General features: G+C 50.8%; 2 protein-coding genes across 2 annotated transcripts in view; both read right to left on the bottom strand.

Annotated features, from left to right (window-relative positions):
* The window catches only part of LOC147111749 (mitogen-activated protein kinase kinase kinase kinase 4-like), a 536,567-nt gene that overhangs the window by 80,161 nt on the left and 436,325 nt on the right, over positions 1-20,081 (bottom strand).
* LOC147111750 (ataxin-2-like protein) overlaps positions 1-20,081 on the bottom strand; it is a 47,698-nt gene that overhangs the window by 12,256 nt on the left and 15,361 nt on the right. Inside the window, exons 5-9 of the mRNA XM_085998949.1 lie at positions 19,290-19,363; positions 16,489-16,778; positions 5,206-5,275; positions 1,351-1,494; positions 51-123 (exon numbers count right to left, since the gene is read on the bottom strand). Coding sequence (XP_085855075.1) covers positions 51-123; positions 1,351-1,494; positions 5,206-5,275; positions 16,489-16,778; positions 19,290-19,363 — 651 coding nt within the window. The remainder of the gene's footprint in view (positions 1-50; positions 124-1,350; positions 1,495-5,205; positions 5,276-16,488; positions 16,779-19,289; positions 19,364-20,081) is intronic.

Below are 20,081 nucleotides of genomic sequence, written 5' to 3'. Positions count from 1 at the left end.
CTCTCCGTACATTAATTAGCTTCCCTCTAGCAGAGGAGTCGGACACTGACCTTTCGTGCTTCGGAACGGCTTACTCTGGCTGACTTGCACTGGAGGGATGGTGTACTGGTAAACCTGAGGGCCCTGAGAGAGAGAGACAAAGAGAGGTCAGCATACCGGGGGTGGGGGGGCAGAGAGTGAGAGAGAGAGACAGAGAGGGAGGGAGACAGAGAGGGAGGGAGACAGAGAGGGAGGGAGACAGAGAGGGAGGGAGACAGAGAGGGAGGGAGACAGAGAGGGAGGGAGACAGAGAGGGAGGGAGACAGAGAGGGAGGGAGACAGAGAGGGAGGGAGACAGAGAGGGAGGGAGACAGAGAGGGAGGGAGACAGAGAGGGAGGGAGACAGAGAGGGAGGGAGACAGAGAGGGAGGGAGACAGAGAGGGAGGGAGACACAGAGGGAGGGAGACACAGAGGGAGGGAGACACAGAGGGAGGGAGACACAGAGGGAGGGAGACACAGAGGGAGGGAGACACAGAGGGAGGGAGACACAGAGGGAGGGAGACAGAGGGAGGGAGACACAGCGAGTGAGAGAGAGAGAGAGAGAGGGGGAGAGGGAGAGAGAGACAGAGAGACAGAGACAGAGACAGAGAGAGAGAGAGAGAGAGAGAGAGACAGAGAGACAAATATCCTGAGAGGGGAAGAGACGGCTGGGCAGAGGGGAAGCAAGAGAGAGAGGGTTGTGCGCAGAGGGAGGTGGAGGTCGTATGTACCTGCTCGGCGGAGTTGTGCGGAGGAGGGAGTTTGGAGCTATGCGGAGGGGGTCGGGGATGTGTGGAGGGTGTGAGGGGGGGTCCGGGGTTGTGTGGAGGGTGTGAGGGTCTGGGGTTGTGTGAAGGGTGTGAGGGGGGGTCCGGGGTTGCGTGGAGGGTGTGAGGGGTGGTCCGGGGTTGCGTGGAGGGTCCGGGGTTGTGTGTTATAAATCTCATCCTCAGAAACTACTCATGAAACAACACTGGACTGCCAGCTGGTGGCGCCGTCCAAGGAGTATAAATACTCGGGCATGGGCCCAGCTTGACCAGGGGCATTTTGTAAGACAAGGAACTAGTGAAGTACAACTAGAACTCCATGTTCTGAAACAAGTTGATTAAAGCCTTGCTTAATGCTGAAACCAAGTGCGTAGTGAGTTTTATTATGTCAGAAGGGGGGTCGGGGATGTGTGGAGGGGGTGAGGGTCCAGGGTTGTGTGGAGGGTGAGGGTCGAGGTTGGGGTGAGTCTGCGGTTGTGTGGTGGGTGGGTGGGTTGGGGGCTGTCACGGTTGGGGTTCGGGGGGGTCCGCGGTAGCGTGGAGGGGATGAGCACGGGTACCTACCTGCACGGCGGGGTTCATGTGGATCCCATGTACGTAGGAGATGTACTGTGTGTTGTAGATGGCGTTCTGCCCAGGAGTCACCATGATGGAAGGGCTGGGCTGGGTCTGGGGCCTGGGTGGAGTCGGAGTACTGGCGGGCTTACTCTGTAACCACAAACATACACACACACCGTTAGACATCACAGGGCGGAAGTTGGAGAGAATAATCCCCGCTCCCCTGGGACAGGGAAGCTCGATCTCATTACAGACTTGGCCCAAACTCCAGTTCTGACGAAGGGTCATCGACGTGAAACGTTAGCTCTGTTTCTCTCTCCACAGGTGCTGCCTGACCAGCTGAGTATTTCCAGCATTATCTGTTTTTATTAGCTGAATTCCAGAGGTGAGTCGAGAGTGACTGCCCTCGACATCAAGGCAGCATTTGACCGAGTGTGGCATCAAGGAGCCCTAGTAAAACTGAAGTCAATGGGGCTGTGGTGGAAAGGGTGGACAGCTTTAAGTTCCTCGGAGTCCACATCACGGAAGACCTCTCCTGGTCCCTCAATACCTCCTCTCTGGTGAAGAAGGCCCAGCAGCGCCTATATTTCCTAAGGAGGCTGAAGGGATGTAATCTGTCACCCCTGATCCTCTCTAACTTTTACCGCTGCACAATAGAGAGCATCCTGACGAACTGTATCACGGTATGGTATGGCAGCTGTAACTACTATGACCGGAAAGCCCTGCAGCGGGTAGTCAAAACTGCCCAACGCATTACCGGCACCCGGCTACCGACCATAGAGCACATATACCAGAAACGCTGTTTACGGAGGTCACAGACCATCATCAAAGACCCTGCCCACCCCAGCCACAGTCTGTTCGCCCTCCTGCCATCTGGGAGACGCTACAGATGCATTCGCACCCGTACGACCAGATTTAGGAACAGCTTCTTTCCCAGGGCTGTCATCCTACTGAACTCCACAAATAAACTCTAAAGCCTGCACATCTGCCAATGCACTTTATTATGGTTATATTTATGTTAATGTATTACAAGCCAAATGTATGTTGAATGTTTAAATGTCTTAATCTAAATGTACACTCTCGGGAGCCGCAAGCCTACATTTCGTTGTACTGCACTTGTGCACTAACAATGACAATAAAAGTTGATTATGGGTATTATGGGTTATTATTATATCAGGGGGAAAACTCTCCACTGGCTGGAGTCATATCTAGCACAAATGAAGATGGTTGTGGTGGTTGAAGGTCAATCATCACAGCCCCAGGACATCGCTGCAGGAGTTCCTCAGGGCAGTGTCCTAGGCCCAACCATCTTCAGCTGCTTCATCAACGACCTTCCCCCCAACATAAGGTCAGAAGTGGGGATGTTCGCTGATGACTGCACAGTGTTCACTGCCATTCACAACTCCACAGATAATGAAGCAGTCCATGCCCGCATGCAGCAAGACCTGGACAACGTTCAGGCTTGGGCTGATAAGTGGCAGGTAACATTCGCGCCACACAAGTGCCAGGCATTGACCATCTCCAACAAGAGAGAGTCTAACCGACTTAAACATTCACTCCCTCCACCACCGGCGCACCGTGGCTGCAGTGTGTACTATCTACAAGATGCACGACTTGGAGGTGATGGTGTTCCCACGCGCCTGCTGCCCTTGTCCTTCTAGGTGGAAGAGGTCGCGGGTTTGGGAGGTGCTGCCGAAGAAGCCTTGGCGAGTTGCTGCAGTGCCTCTTGTAGATGGTACACACTGCAGCCACGGTGCGCTGGTGGTGGAGGGAGTGAATGTTTAAGGTGGTGGATGGGGTGCCGATCAAGCGGGCTGCTTTGTCCTGGATGGTGTCGAGCTTCTCGAGTGTTGTTGGAGCTGCAACTCATCCAGGCAAGTGGAGATTATTCCATCACACTCCTGACTTGTGCCTTGTAGATGGTGGTGTGAAGGAATAAGCCATATTTCAGAAAGATACACCATAATATGAACAGAATTCTGATATTATTAATACATGATATACTGGGTTTAAAAGTCTGGACAGCCTTGGAGACACGGGCTGTAAACAGAAAACAGGATTCTGAGATAAAGATCACTTGTTTAACAAAGTTGTAAACATACAAGCCATGAAATGGGAATTAGTTAAATATACTAAAACAATGGCCCTATTGAAATGGCAGTTTGGCAATTCCAGAGGGTCTGGAGTTTGGGAATAACACAATGGAAGACCCAGTTTAAGGTGTTACAAGCTAACACGTTGAACAGAAACACTCAGGGAAACAGGAACAGAATATTTAAAAAACCATGTGCCTTTGAAAAGATGATATCAAGTAAAAGAAACACCTGCTGGTCAAATAGTTTTTATGTTAAACTTGGAAGACAGGAAACACGATTAAATATGCAACCAATTGAGATAGCTAGAAAACAAGTAAACACCCAGTTGAAGTGTCTTTAATTTATACATAGTAAATATAATACCAACAGGAACACTTTGAAGATATAACTTCAACAGATGCACCAAGCAATTACATTGTTTTTGTACTGAACTTGGAACACCACGGAGTCACAACGTCTGCTAAAACCAGTAAAGCCAATATTAAGAATTGAATGGAAAATCTTCGATAAGAATGGCATCAAACAGAAACCATTGCTGTCATATTGTTTTTATGATAGTTTTTGGAACACCTAAAGGTAGAGACATAATTATGCATGCAATAGTTGAATTGACAGTAAGATAGAAAGCATTCAATAAAGATAATTAGCTTACATCAGCAGAGAACTTCAAAGAATAAACCACTGCAAAAAGGGTATAAAAGATAGACCTTTTCAAACAGAAAGTTAGAAGTCGCTGAACGGGCCAAGCGTTTCTCAACTTTAAAGGCACCATCTGTAAGTTTATAACTTTGAGTCTCGGATAATCAAGATATTTGATTTTGGTGGATGTTCTGGATTTAGAGATAAGTAAGAAATGTAGAAATGTAACGAAGTAAAGATTTGAGAATAAGGATCTCTGAGAAATAAGAAATGTAAGCTATTTGTATTTTGAATGGTTAATGTTGCGACTGACTCAACAGCTGTTAAATGAATGTCGGCTCGTAAATAAAACAATATATTTTTAGAATTGTCTCAGAGTATTTCTGTATAAACTCGCGAACTCAATTTCTGTACACTCTTTTGTAAGGAGTTGCAGAATTCTGGGGGGTATTCCGGACCCTCACGGTGGCATAGTGGTTAGCACTGTTGCCTCACAGCGCCAGGGACCCGGGTTCAAATCCGGCCTCGGGCGACTGTCTGTGTGGAGTTTGCACATTCTCCCTGTGTCTGTGTGGGTTTCCTCCGGGTGCTCCGGTTTCCTCCCACAGTCCAAAGATGTGCGGGTTAGGTTGATTTGGCTATAATAAATTGACCCTTAGTGTTAGGGGATTAAATACGTGGGGTTAAGGGGATAGGGTGGGATATGGCCTCTATCTGCACTGTGGGGATTTCTGTGATTTCTGTTCTGTATCCGGAAGGTTACAGTCTAGTTAAACTTATTAAAAGTGCTATCTGGAGGACGGTAACATCTTCAGTCGTTCCTTTCCTTTAGGGAGAGATAGCCTGAACCTTTAGACCCATTTAAGCGTCTTATGGAATTCGGCTATCTCTAACTTAAGTTGAAGGTGAACGTCTGGGGAATACGCCTGATCTGGGGTAGCCCGGGAAGGGCTAGGACTTATAATTATCCCTTCACCTTCTCCCCATATCCGTCATTGCCTGGCACTTGTGCGGAGCGAATGTTACCTGCAGTCTCTTGTAATTTACCATTCTGAGGTACCTTCAGTTGTTTTGTACGCAACGCAGGTGACGCTATGAGACGGGTAGTGGGCGAGGTTGCACTTACCACGGGTACCAGCGTTTTCGTGGGGTTGAATTCTTTCGCGTTGGGGTTTAATGTGGATTTCTTCACTTGCCTGTAGGAGGAGGAGGAGGAGATAAGCATTAATCTTCGAAAAATGTCGCGGCGAGGTATTGCTGGGCGGGTAGGTCAGGGTCAACGCGTCTGTGTGTGTGTGTGTTACGTACTACAACAACAAGCCATTATCGATGAAAACGTCCCAAGGCGCTTCACAGGAGCGATCATCAGACAAAATTTGACACCGATCCACAGAAGGGGAGTCATGCAGCACAGAAAGAGGCCCTTCGGTCCATCATGTCCATGCCAGCCATCAAGCCCTGTCTATTCTAATCCCATTTTCCAGCACTTGGTCCATAGCCTTGTATGCTATGGCGTTTCAAGTGCTCATCTAAATGCTTCTTGAATGTTGTGAGGGTTCCTGCCTCTACCACCCTTTCAGGCAGTGAGTTCCAGATTCCAAACACCCTCTGGGTGAAAAAGTTTTTCCTCAAATCCCCTCTAAACCTCCTGCCCCTTACCTTCAAACTATGCCCCCTGGTTATTGACCCCTCTGCTAAGGGGAAAAGTTCCTTTCTATCTACCCTATCTATGCCCCTCATAATTTTGTACACCTCAATCAGGTCCCCCCCTCAGCCTTCTCTGCTCCAAGGAAAACAACCCCAGCCTGTCCAGTCTCTCTTCATAGCTGAAGCGCTCCAGCCCAGGTAACATCCTGGTGAATCTCCTCTGCACCTTCTCCAATGCAATCACATCCTTCCTATAGTGTGGCGGCCAGAACTGCACACAGTACTCCAGCTGTGGACTAACTAGCGTTTTGTACAGCTCTATCATAACCTGATAATAAGGACAGGTGACCAAAAGCTTGGTCAAAGAGGGAGGTTTTTAAGGAGAGTCTTAGAGGAGGAGAGAGGGAGAGGCAGAGGTTTAAGGAGGGAATTCCAGAGCTTGGGGCCCCAGGCGGCTGAAGGCACGGCCGCCAATGGTGGAGCGATGGAAATCGGGGGAAGCACAGACATCTGGGAGGGTTGTAGAGCTGGAGGAGGTTACAGAGATGGGGGTGGGGGTTTGGGAAAGGCGAGAGGCCACGGAGGGATTTGAACACGAGGATGAGAATTTTGACTGGGAGGCGCTGCCGGACCAGGAGGCAATGTAGGTCAGCGTCGGGGAAGGGTCATGGGCGAACGGGACTCGGTGCGAGTTAGGACACAGGGAGCAGCGGGAGTTTTGGGATGAGCTGAAGTTTTCGGAGGGTTGAAGGCGAGAGGCAGGCCAGGAGAGCGTTGGGATTGTCGACACCTCCTCCTACCTCCACCTGGACCATGACCCCACTACCGAACATCAAACCACCGTTTCCAAGACCGTCACTGACCTCATCTCCTCTGGAGATCTTCCCCCCCATGGCCACCAACATCATAGTTCCCCAACCCCGCACAGCCCGCTTCTACCTCCTTCCCAAGATCCACAAACAGGACTGTCCTGGTAGACCCATTGTTTCAGTCTGTTTTTGCCGCACAGAACTTATCTCTTCCTATCTCGACTCTATCTTTTCTCCCCTTGTCCAGTCTCTTCCCACCTATAATTCAATTCAATTCAATTCAAATCGCTTTATTGGCATGACAAGTTACATCTTATGTTGCCAAAGCATCGAAAAACATTCATGTTTGTTCACAAAAATACAGATCTATCCATACAGTGTATAAACAGATATATCCCTGAGTGTATAAATATACTTTCATATAATTTATATATACTCTTTTCTTATATTTAGTGGTTGTCCCTCTGTTTATGGCAAGCTGTAACATAGTGTGCCGCTAGTGTTATACAATTTCTCTCTTCCCCTAGCAGGTATGGGAGTTTTCGGTCGTCATTCAAATTTCTGAAATCCGGGCATATTTTTGTGAATTTTGGGTAGAAATTCCCCCTTATGCCCTGATATTTTCTACAAGCTGTGAGGAAGTGCATCTCTGTCTCCACCACTCCCTGACTGCAGTGAGAGCATATCCTGTCCTCTCTTGGTAGCCGGGTCTGCCTGTGTCTACCTTTTTCGATCGCCAGGTTATGTTCACTAAGTCTGCACATTGTCAAAGTTTTTCTCAGTTTGCTATCCTTTACCATGGTCAGGTAATCCGCCATGTTGTATTGTCTGTTTAGGGCCAAGTAGCAATTGAGTTTGCTTTGGGTTTTTGTTGTTTCTGCCCAATATGACAGATATTTTTCTTTTTGCTTAGCGACGATTGTGTTGGGTCGAATTCTTTGTGTTACGCTGTCACTGTCCTGGGACTGGTTATTGTTAGTAGTTACTTCACTGAGTCCCAGGACTAGTTGACTGAGGGTATTCTTCTTTATGGTCCTCTCTTGGCATTTCAGGGCTTCGTAATGATAGCATTGGGGGTTGCTCATTTCTAGGTGTTTCCAAAATTTGGTGGCTCTTTTTTGGATAGTGATTATTAATGGATATTGGCCTAGTTCTGCCCTGCATGCATTGTTAACGGTTTTCCTTTGAGTCCGGAGGATACTTTTACAGAACCTATATCCGCGACTCTTCGGACGCCCTCCGCCACTTTAACAGTTTCCTGGCCCCAAACGCCTCCTTTTCACCATGGACGTACAATGCGTCTACACCTCCATCCCCCACCAGGATGGCCTGAGGGCGCCTCTGCTTCTTCCTTGAACAGAGGCCCAACCAGTCCCCATCCACCACCACCCTCCGCCTGGCTGAACTTGTTCTCACATTGAACAACTTCTCCTTTAACTCCACTCATTTCTTCCAAATTAAAGGTGTTGCCATGGGTACCCACATGGGTCCCAGCTATGCCTGCCTTTTTGTGGGATATGTGGAACACTCTTTGTTCCAGTCCTACTCGGGTCCCCTCCCTCACCTCTTTTTCCGGTACATTGATGACTGTATCGGTGCCGTTTCCTGCTCTCGCCCTGAACGAGACAATTTCATTCACTTTGCCTCCAATTTCCACCCTTCCCTCACCTTCACATGGTCCATCTCTGACTCTTCCCTTCCTCGACTTCTCTGTCTCCATCTCTGGGGATAGGCTATTGACAAACATTCACTACAAGCCCACCGACTCCCACAGCTACATGGACTACACTTCCTCCCACGCCGCCTCCTGTAAGGACTCTATTCCATTCTCCCAGTTTCTCCGTCTCCGCCGTATCTGCTCCGACGATGCCACCTTCCACACCAGTGCTTCCGACATGTCTTCCTTTTTCCTCAGCCGAGGATTCCCCTCTACCGTGGTTGACACGGCCCTTGACCGTGTCCGTTCTATCTCCCGCACTTCTGCCCTCGCCCCTGCCCCTCCCTCCCGGAACCACGATAGGGTTCCCCTTGTCCTCACCTTTCACCCCACCAGCCTCCACATTCAACGGATCATCCTCCACCATTTCCGCCACCTCCAACGTGATCCCACCACCAAACGCATCTTCCCCTCCCCTCCCCTTTCAGCATTCCGTAGGGACTGCTCCCTCCGAGACACCCGAGTCCACTCCTCTATCACCCCCAGCACCCCTTCCCCCGGCACCTTCCCATGCAAGCGCAGGAGATGCAACACCTGCCCATATACCCACCCCCCTTCCCACTGTCCAGGGCCCCAAACACCCCTTCCAGGTGAAACAGCGATTTACTTGTACTTCTCGCAATCTAGTATACTGTATTCGCTGCTCACGATGCGGTCTCCTCTACATTGGGGAGACCAAACGCAGATTGGGCGACCGCTTTGCGGAACACCTCCGTTCAGTCCGTAAGGGGGACCCCGAGCTTCCGGTCGCCTGTCACTTTAATTCACCGCTCCATTCCCGCTCGGACCTCACCGTCCGCGGCCTCTTGCATTGTTCCACGGAAGCTCACCGTAAACTCGAGGAACAGCACCTCATCTTCCAATTAGGCACTTTACAGCCCTCTGGCCTCAATATCAAGTTCAACAACTTCAGATCATAACCTCGGCCCCTGTTATATTTTTTATCCACACTTTTGGTTTGTGCCTTTTCCTTATTTTTTCTCCCTCCCACATGGCAGCTATCTCTCACTCTGCCAGCGCATTTCACACTTCATCTAGAGTCATTGTCTGTCTCTTTACCTGTCCTATTACCATCTCGTCTCGCCTTGAATATCTCTTAATGTCTCCTCACCCCTCCCCCATTTCCCAGCCCCCAAACTGCCTTTTAATCTCTTTCATTTCCTGCCTTTTTCTCTCAGTCCTGACGAAGGGTTTCGACCCGAAACGTTGACTCTTGTTTTTCTCTCTCCACGGATGTTGCCCTGGCCTGCTGAGTTTTTCCAGCGTTTTCTGTTGTTCTTTGGGATTGTCGAGTCTGGAGGAGACAAAGGGATGGACGAGGGTTGCAGCGGCAGGTGGGCTGAGGTAGGGGGGCAGAGACGGCAGAGACCAACAGGTCACTGGACCCTGATCAGGCGCTGAGACGCTGGCCAATGGAAGCTGGGATCTTGCTGGACAACCAAAAGCGCTTTCTGAAGAGGAATCTCAGGAAGTTACAGCACAGAAGGAGGCCATTCGTCCCGTCGTGTCTGTGCCGGCCGACAAAGATCTATCCAGCCTAATCCCACTTTCCAGCACTTGGTCCGTAGCCCTGTAGGTTACGGCACTTCAAGCGCACATCCAAGTACTTTTTAAACGTGGTTAGGGTTCCTGCCTCTACCACCCTTTCAGGCAGTGAGTTCCAGACCCCCATCACCCACTGGGTGAACAAATTTCTCCTCAAATCCCCTCTAAACCTTCCACCAATTACTTTAAATCGGTGCCCCCTGGTTATTGACCTCTCTGCTAAGGGGAATAGGTTCTTCCTATCCACTCTATCTCGGCCCCTCATAATTTTATACACCTCAATTAAATCTCCCCTCAGCCTCCTCTGTTCCAAAGAAAACAACCCCAGCCTGTCCAATCTTTCCTCATAGCTAAAATTCCCCAGCCCGGGCAACATCCTTGTAAATCTCCTCTGTACCCTCTCTGGTGTAATCACATCCTTCCTGTAATGTGGTGACCAGAACTGCACGCAGTACTCTAGCTGAGGCCTAACTAGTGTTTTATACAGTTGAAGCATAACCCCCCTGCTCTTGTATTCTATGCCTCGGCTAATAAAGGCAAGTATCCCATATACCTTCTTAACCATCTTATCTACCTGGCCTGCTACCTTCAGGGATCTGTGGACATGCACTCCAAGGTCCCTTTGTTCCTCTACACTACTCAGTGTCCTACCATTTAATGTGTATTCCCTTTCCTTGTTAGCCCTCCCCAAATGCATTACCTCACACTTCTCCGGATTGAATTCCATTCGCCACTGTTCTGCCCACCTGACCAGTCCACTGATATCTTCCTGCAGTCTACAGCTTTCTTCTTCATTATCAACCACACGGCCAACTTTTGTATTATCTGCAAACTTCTTAATCATACTTCCTACATTCAAGTCCAAATCATTGATATGTACCACAAAAAGCAAAGGACCCAGTACTGAGCCCTGCGGAACCCCACCGGAAACAGCCTTCCAGTCACAAAAACACCCTTCGACCATTACCCTCTGCTTCCTGTCTCCGAGCCAGTTTTGAATCCAACTTGCCACTTTGCCTTGGATCCCATGGGCTTTTACTTTTCGTGACCAGTCTGCCATGCGGAACCTTATCAAAAGCCTTGCTAAAATCCATACAGGCTACATCAAACGCACTACCCTCATCGACCCACCTTGTTACCTCCTCAAAAAATTCAATCAAGTTAGTCAGACACATAGAAACATAGAAGATAGGAGCAGGAGTAGGCCATTCGGCCCCTCGAGCCTGCTCCGCCATTCAATGTGATCATGGCTAATCATCCAAATTCAGTACCCTGTCCCTGCCTTCTCCCCATAACCCTTTAGCCTTAAGAAGTATATCTAACTCTTTCTTGAATATATTTAATGAATTGGCCTCGACTGCCTTCTGTGGTAGAGAATTCCACAGGTTCACCACTCTCTGGGTGAAGAAATTCCTCCTCATCTCTGTCCTAAATGGCTTACCCCTTATCCTTAGACTGTGACCCCTGGTTCTGGACTCCCCCGACCATCAGGAACATCCTTCCTGCATCTAGTCTGTCTAGTCCTGTCAGAATTTTATAAGTTTCAATGAGATCCCCTCTAATTCTTCTAAACTCCAGCGAGTACAAGCCCAATCGACCCAATCTCTCCTCATACGTCATTCCTGCCATCCCAGGTATAAGCCTGGTGAATCTTCGCTGAACTCCTTCCATGGCAAGAACATCCTTCCTCAGATAAGGCAACCAAAACTGCACACAATACTCGAGGTGTGGTCTCACCAAGGCCCTGTACAACTGCAGCAAGACATCCTTGTTCCTGTACTCAAAGCCTCTCGCTACGAAGGCCAACATAACATTTGCCTTCTTGACCGCCTGCTGCACCTGCATGCTTACCTTCAGCGACTGGTGCACAAGGACACCCAGGTCTTGTTGCACTTCCCCTTCTCCCAATCTATTGCCATTCAGATAATAATCTGCCTTCCTGTTTTTGCCACCAAAGTGGATAACCTCGCATTTATCCACGTTATACTGCATCTGCCATGCTTCTGCCCAATCACCCAACCTGTCCAAATCATCCTGGAGTTTCTCAGCATCCTCCTCACAGCACACACGCCCACCCAGCTTTGTGTCATCTGCAAACTTAGAGATATTACATCTAGTTCCCTCGTCTAGATCATTAATATATATTGTGAATAGCTGTGGTCCTAGGACCGATCCCTGCAGTACCCCACTAGTCACTGCCTGCCACTCGGAAAAAGACCCGTTTATTTCAACTCTTTGCTTTCTGTCTGCCAACCAGTTTTCTATCCAAGTCAATACCTTGCCCCCAATCCCATGTGCCTTAACTTTACACGCTAATCTCTTATGCGGGACCTTATCAAAAGCCTTCTGAAAGTCCAAATATACCACATCCACTGGTTCTCCCTCATCTATTTTACACGACCTTCTCTTAACGAATCCATGCTGGCAATCCCGGATTAATCCGTGCCTTTCTAAATGAAGGTTTATCCTGTCCCTTTGTGAAGAAATTGCTTGGGGTCACCGAGTGGCTGTTGGGAATCTAGATCCGGGTTGGTTTTCATGGCGAGCTGGCGGGACAATCTCGGACTGAGGGATCCTGATCTGCCCATCCCACCTCACCCCCCCTAACCCCATTCAAAGTATAATTGTTACTTTTATACACATTGCACTACCTCACACTTACTGACATTACACAGTATTACATAGCATTCCCAGCACAGACACAGGCCATTCGGCCCAACCGGTCCGTGCTGTTGGTTAGGCTCCACATGGTCAGCCTTAGCTCAGTGGGTCTCGCTCTCTCTCACCTCCGAGTCACAAGGTCGTAGGTTTCAACCCCACACACACTCAAAGGACTCGAGCCCCATAATCCAGGCCGACACTCCCCGGTTGCCAGTAGTGAGGGAGAGCTGCACTGTCGGAGGGGCAGTACTGAGGGAGCGCCGCACTGTGGGAGGGGCAGCACTGAGGGAGCGCCGCACTGTCAGAGGGGCAGTACTGAGGGAGCGCCGCACTGTCGGAGGGGCAGTACTGAGGGAGCGCCGCACTGTGGGAGGGGCAGTACTGAGGGAGCGCCGCACTGTCGGAGGGGACAGTACTGAGGGAGCGCCGCACTGTCGGAGGGGCAGTACTGAGGGAGCGCCGCACTGTGGGAGGGGCAGTACTGAGGGAGCGCCGCACTGTCGGAGGGGACAGTACTGAGGGAGCGCTGCACTGTCGGAGGGGCGGTACTGAGGGAGCGCCGCACTGTCGGAGGGTCAGTACTGAGGGAGCGCTGCACTGTCGGAGGGGCAGTACTGAGGGAGTGCCGCACTGTCGGAGGGGCAGTACTGAGGGAGCGCTGCACTGTCGGAGGGGCAGTACTGAGGGAGCGCCGCACTGTCGGAGGGGCAGTACTGAGGGAGCGCCGCACTGTCGGAGGGGCAGTACTGAGGGAGCACTGCACTGTCGGAGGTGCAGTACTGAGGGAGCGCCGCACTGCCGGAGGGGCCGTCTTTCGGACGAGACGCTAAAACGAGGACCCCGTTTGCCCTCTCAGGTGGACGTAAAATCCCACATCACTACTGAAAGGAGAGCGGGGTGGGGGAGTTCTCCCCCGTGTCCTGGGGCCAACATTTACACCTCAACCAGCAACACTAACAAACCGATGATCTGGGTCATTTATCTCACTGTGGCTTGCAGGAACTTGCTGTGCGCAAATTGGCTGCTGTGTTACAACAGTGTCTAGTCCTTCAGTGGCTGTGAAACGCTTTGCGACATCCTGGGGACGTGAAAGACACTGTATAAATGCAAAACTTTACATAGAAACATAGAAGATAGGAGCAGGAGTAGGCCATTCGGCCCCTCGAGCCCGCTCCGCCATTCAATGAGATCATGGCTGATCATCCAAATTCAGTACCCTGTCCCTGCCTTCTCCCCATATCCCTTGATCCCTTTAGCCTTAAGAAATATATCTAACTCCTTCTTGAATATTATTTAATAAGTTGGCCTCAACTGTCTTCTGTGGTAGAGAATTCCACAGGCTCACCACTCTCTGGGTGAAGAAATTCCTCCTCATCTCAGTCCTAAATGGCTTACCCCTTATCCTTAGACTGTGACCCCTGGTTCTGGGCTCCCCCGCCATCGGGAACATCCTTCCTGCATCTAGTCTGTCTAATCCTGTTAGAATTTTATAAGTTTCAATGAGATCCCCTCTCATTCTTCTAAACTCCAGCGAGTATAAGCCCAATTGACCCAATCTCTCCTCATACGTCATTCCTGCCATCCCAGGTATCAGTCTGGTGAATCTTCGCTGAACTCCTTCCATGACAAGAACATCCTTCCTCAGATAAGGCAACCAAAACTGCACACAATACTCAAGGCCCTGTACAACTGCAGCAAGACATCCTTGCTCCTGTACTCGAATCCTCTCGCTCCGAAGGCCAACATACCATTTGCCTTCTTAACCGCCTGCTGCACCTGTATGCTTACCTTCAGCGACTGGTGCACAAGGACACCCAGGACTCGTTGCACTTCCCCTTCTCCCAATCTATTGCCGTTCAGATAATAATCTGCCTTCCTGTTTTTGCCACCAAAGTGGATAACCTCGCATTTATCCACGTTATATTGCATCTGCCATGCTTCTGCCCAATCACCCAACCTGTCCAAATCATACTGGAGTTTCTCGGCATCCTCCTCACAGCACACACGCCCACCCAGCTTTGCGTCGTCTGCAAACTTGGAGATATTACATCTAGTTCCCTCGTCTAGATCATTAATATATATTGTGAATAGCTGGGGTCCTAGGACCGATCCCTGCGGTACCCCACTAGTCACTGCCTGCCACTTGGAAAAAGACCCGTTTATTCCAACTCTTTGCTTTCTGTCTGCCAACCAGTTCTCTATCCAAGTCAATACCTTGCCCCCAATCCCATGTGCCTTAACTTTACACGCTAATCTCTTATGCGGGGACCTTATCGAAAGCCTTCTGAAAGTCCAAATACACCACATCCACTGGTTCTCCCTTAACTATTCTACCAGTTACATCCTCAAAAAATTCCAGTTGATTAGTCAAGCACGATTTACCTTTTGTAAATCCATGTTGACTTTGTCCGATCCTGTCACTGTTTTCCAAGTGCTCTGCTATTACATCTTTTATAATGGACTCTAGCATTTTCCCCACTACCGATGTCAGGCTTACCGGTCTGTAATTCCCCTTTAATAAATAATCTCCTGCCGCCGATTCTATCTGGAGTGTCACAGAGTACTGGGGGTGGGAAGGAGAGTGGGAGTTGAGTTTGGAGGCCAGGGCGGTGTCTCTGGAAGGCTGACCGTGACCTCCTGTCTGGCCCGTTGTCTCAGAAGTTGGTTGCTCAGCACAGTTGCGGTGAACTCTGCCAGTGGATCACAACATTTCATCATCGAGCTCGGGCGCAGAGTCAGGGGGGGGGGACAGCCGGCCAGCCTTCGGCCCAGCGACGTCACCCCGGGTCCAACAGCCGAAGATTCAGGCTGGTGCGTTCGTCGCACAGGGTGTGTGTGAGAGCACACGACGTAACTGGAATACTGCTCCGACCCAACACGCTCCCGACCCGATAGGACCAAAACCTTCTCCGTCACTCCCATTACAATCCTAAACACTCCAAACCCTTCCCATTACAATCGTAAACACTCCAAAACCTTCCCATTACAATCCTAAATACTCCAAACCCTTCCCATTACAATCCTAAATATGCCAAACCCTTCCCATTACAATCCTAAACACTCCAAACCCTTCCCATTACAACCCTAAATACTCCAAACCCTTCCCATTACAATCCTAAAAACTCCAAACCCTTCCCATTACAATCCTAAATACTCCAAACCCTTCCCATTACAATCCTAAACACTCCAAACCCTTCCCATTACAATCCTAAACACTCCAAACCCTTCCCATTACAATCCAAAACACTCCAAACCCTTCCCATTACAATCCTAAACACTCCAAACCCTTCCCATTACAATCCTAAATACTCCAAACCCTTCCCATTACAATCCTAAACACTCCAAACCCTTCCCATTACAATCCTAAACACTCCAAACCCTTCCCATTACAATCCTAAATACTCCAAACCCTTCCCATTACAGTCTCAATACTCCAAACCCTTCCCATTACAATCAGAAATACGCCAAACCCTTCCCATTACAATCCTAAATACTCCAAACCCTTCCCATTACAATCCCAATACTCCAATCCCTTTCCATTACAATCCTAAATACTCCAAACCCTTCCCATTACAATCCTAAACACTCCAAGCCCTTCCCATTACAATCCTAAATATTCCAAACCCTTCCCATTACAGTCCTAAATACTCCAAACCCTTCCCATTACAGTCCTAAATAGTCCAAACCCTTCCCATTACAATCCTAAATACGCCAAACCCTTCCCATTACAATCCTAAATACTCCAAACCCTTCCCATTACAGTCCCAATACTCCAACCCCTTCCCATTACAATCCTAAATACGCCAAAACCTTCCCATTACAATCCTAAATACTCCAAAACCTTCCCATTACAATCCCAATACTCCAAACCCTTCCCATTACAATCCGAAACACTCCAAACCCTTCCCATTACAATCCTAAATACTACAAAACCTTCCCATTACAGTCCCAATATTCCAAACACTTCCCGCACACTCCCAGGCGCTGCGTTCCCTGCTCCGCTCCCTCGGGGAGAGGGGTAAGTACTCACTCAGAGACGCCCTCCTTCTCCTCCTCGCTGCTCTCGCATTTGCCCTGGGGGCTGGAGGGTGGGAGCGGACCCTCGCCTGTCTCAGAGAGCTTCTTCTCCTCCCGCCTCTCGCCGGCCTCGCCGCCCAGCACGCCGGCCTTCGGCTGCGCAGTGGGGGCCGCCTCTGCTGCGGTCTCCATGGCCGCGGGATCCGGGCCGGCGCTCTTCTCCTCCTGCGGGTCCTTGGGTTTCTCTGCCCCATCTTTGAACCTGGAGGCTACGTTTCCCAACTCCTGGCCAGTCGACTGGAGCTGCAGATAGGTAGAGAGAGAGAGAGAAAAGAAATTCAAGAAAGAAGACAAACTTTGATTTGTACAGCTCAAGATGTCCCAAAGACCCGTTCACCATCTCAGGATGTCCCAAAGCCCTTTTCACCATCTCAGGATGTCCCAAAGACCCTTTCACCACCTCAGGACGTCCCAAAGCCCCTTTCACCATCTCAGGACGTCCCAAAGCCCCTTTCACCATCTCAGGACATCCCAAAGCCCCTTTCACCATCTCAGGACGTCCCAAAGCCCCTTTCATCATCTCAGGACGTCCCAAAGCACCTTTTCACCATCTCAGGACGTCCCAAAGCCCCTTTCACCACCTCAGGACATCCCAAAGCCCCTTTCACCACCTCAGGACGTCCCAAAGCCCCTTTCACCACCTCAGGACATCCCAAAGCCCCTTTCACCACCTCAGGACGTCCCAAAGCCCCTTTCACCATCTCAGGATGTCCCAAAGCCCCTTTCACCACCTCAGGACGTCCCAAAGCCCCTTTCACCACCTCAGGACATGCCAAAGCCCCTTTCACCACCTCAGGATGTCCCACAGCCCCTTTCACCATCTCAGGATGTCCCAAAGCCCCTTTCACCACCTCAGGACCTCCCAAAGCCCCTTTCAACACCTCAGGACATCCCAAAGCCCCTTTCACCATCTCAGGATGTCCCACAGCCCCTTTCACCATCTCAGTATGTCCCAAAGCCCCTTTCACCATCTCAGGATGTCCCAAAGCCCCTTTCACCACCTCAGGATGTCCCAAAGCCCCTTTCACCATCTCTGGATGCCCCAAAGCCCCTTTCACCATCTCAGGATGTCCCAAAGCCCCTTTCACCACCTCAGGACATCCCAAAGCCCCTTTCACCATCTCAGGACGTCCCAAAGCCCCTTTCACCATCTCAGGACGTCCCAAAGCCCCTTTCACCACCTCAGGATGTCCCAAAGCCCCTTTCAACATCTCTGGATGTCCCAAAGCCCCTTTCACCATCTCAGGATGTCCCAAAGCCCCTTTCACCACCTCAGGACATCCCAAAGCCCCTTTCACCATCTCAGGACGTCCCAAAGCCCCTTTCACCATCTCAGGACGTCCCAAAGCCCCTTTCACCACCTCAGGACGTCCCAAAGCCCCTTTCACCACCTCAGGACGTCCCAAAGCCCCTTTCACCACCTCAGGACATCCCAAAGCCCCTTTCACCATCTCAGGACGTCCCAAAGCCCCTTTCACCATCTCAGGATGTCCCACAGCCCCTTTCACCATCTCAGGATGTCCCAAAGCCCCTTTCACCACCTCAGGACATCCCAAAGCCCCTTTCACCATCTCAGGATGTCCCACAGCCCCTTTCACCATCTCAGTATGTCCCAAAGCCCCTTTCACCATCTCAGGATGTCCCAAAGCCCCTTTCACCATCTCAGGATGTCCCAAAGCCCCTTTCACCACCTCAGGACATCCCAAAGCCCCTTTCACCATCTCAGGACGTCCCAAAGCCCCTTTCACCATCTCAGGACGTCCCAAAGCCCCTTTCACCACCTCAGGACGTCCCAAAGCCCCTTTCACCACCTCAGGACATCCCAAAGCCCCTTTCACCACCTCAGGACATCCCAAAGCCCCTTTCACCATCTCAGGATGTCCCACAGCCCCTTTCACCATCTCAGGATGTCCCAAAGCCCCTTTCACCACCTCAGGACGTCCCAAAGCCCCTTTCACCACCTCAGGACATCCCAAAGCCCCTTTCACCACCTCAGGATGTCCCACAGCCCCTTTCACCACCTCAGGATGTCCCACAGCCCCTTTCACCATCTCAGGATGTCCCAAAGCCCCTTTCACCACCTCAGGACCTCCCAAAGCCCCTTTCACCACCTCAGGACATCCCAAAGCCCCTTTCACCATCTCAGGATGTCCCACAGCCCCTTTCACCACCTCAGGACGTCCCAAAGCCCCTTTCACCACCTCAGGATGTCCCACAGCCCCTTTCACCATCTCAGGATGTCCCAAAGCCCCTTTCACCACCTCAGGACCTCCCAAAGCCCCTTTCACCACCTCAGGACATCCCAAAGCCCCTTTCACCATCTCAGGATGTCCCACAGCCCCTTTCACCATCTCAGTATGTCCCAAAGCCCCTTTCACCATCTCAGGATGTCCCAAAGCCCCTTTCACCACCTCAGGATGTCCCAAAGCCCCTTTCACCATCTCTGGATGTCCCAAAGCCCCTTTCTCCATCTCTGGATGTCCCAAAGCCCCTTTCACCACCTCAGAACATTGAGAGTGTGAACCACGTTGGGTGTGGGACTGGCGTCACACGTAGGCCCAGACCGGGTAAGGACGGCAGAAGTCCTTCCCCGAAAGGGGGCATTAGTGACCCAGTCGGGTTTTTAAACCACAATCAGACAGCTTCGTGCTCACTTTTACTGAGTACCAGCTTTTCAGTTCCCCCTCTCCCGCCAGCAATGCCGCCCCCACAACCTCTCGAGCCCAGATACGGGTAGGCGGGGTGACTCCTTACCCGGAAGTCTTCTCCGAACTTCTTCAGCTCCTCAATCTGGTTCCGCTTGTGGTCCGAGGGAGACTGCAGCAGCCCTGTGGGTTCGCGACCGTGTGAGTGGTTGGGTGGGGAGGAGGGGGCGAAAAAACAACAACAGGAGGTTAGTGCTAACAGGCTCACTAGATTGATTCCTGGGGTGAGAGGGCTGTCCTATGAGGAGAGATCGAGTAGAATGGGCCGATACTCTCTGGAGTTTAGAAGAATGAGAGGTGATCTCATTGAAACGTATAACTTTCTTTAAAGAAGGCATGACAGGGTAGATGCTGAGAGGTTGTTTCCCCCTGGCTGGAGAGTCTAGAACCAGGGGTCACAGTCTCAGGATAAGGGGTCGGCCATTTAGGACTGAGATGAGGAGGAATTTCTTCACTCAGGGGGCGGTGAATCTTTGGAATTCTCTACCCCAGAGGGCTGTGGAGGCTCAGTCGTTGAGTCTATTCAAGACTTCTACAAAGCACCCCCCTCAGTACTGCCTCTCCGACAGTGCGGCACTCCCTCAGTACTGCCCCTCCGACAGTGCAGCGCTCCCTCAGTACTGCCCCTCCGACAGTGCGGCAGTCCCTCAGTACCGCCACACCGACAGTGCGGCGCTCCCTCAGTACTGCCCCTCCGACAGTGCGGCGCTCCCTCAGTACTGACCCTCCGACAGAGCGGTGCTCTCTCAGTACCGCCCCTCTGACAGTGCAGCGATCCCTCAGTACTGCCCCTCCGACAGTGCGGCGCTCCCTCAGTACTGACCCTCCGACAGAGCGGCGC

The sequence above is a fragment of the Somniosus microcephalus genome, chromosome 10 (assembly GCF_052327205.1).
Source record: "Somniosus microcephalus isolate GS21.2 chromosome 10, FLI_Smic_1.0, whole genome shotgun sequence".
NCBI lineage: Eukaryota > Metazoa > Chordata > Chondrichthyes > Squaliformes > Somniosidae > Somniosus > Somniosus microcephalus.
The sequence above is the reverse complement of the archived record's forward strand: the minus strand, read 5'-3'. Positions and strand labels throughout refer to the sequence as shown.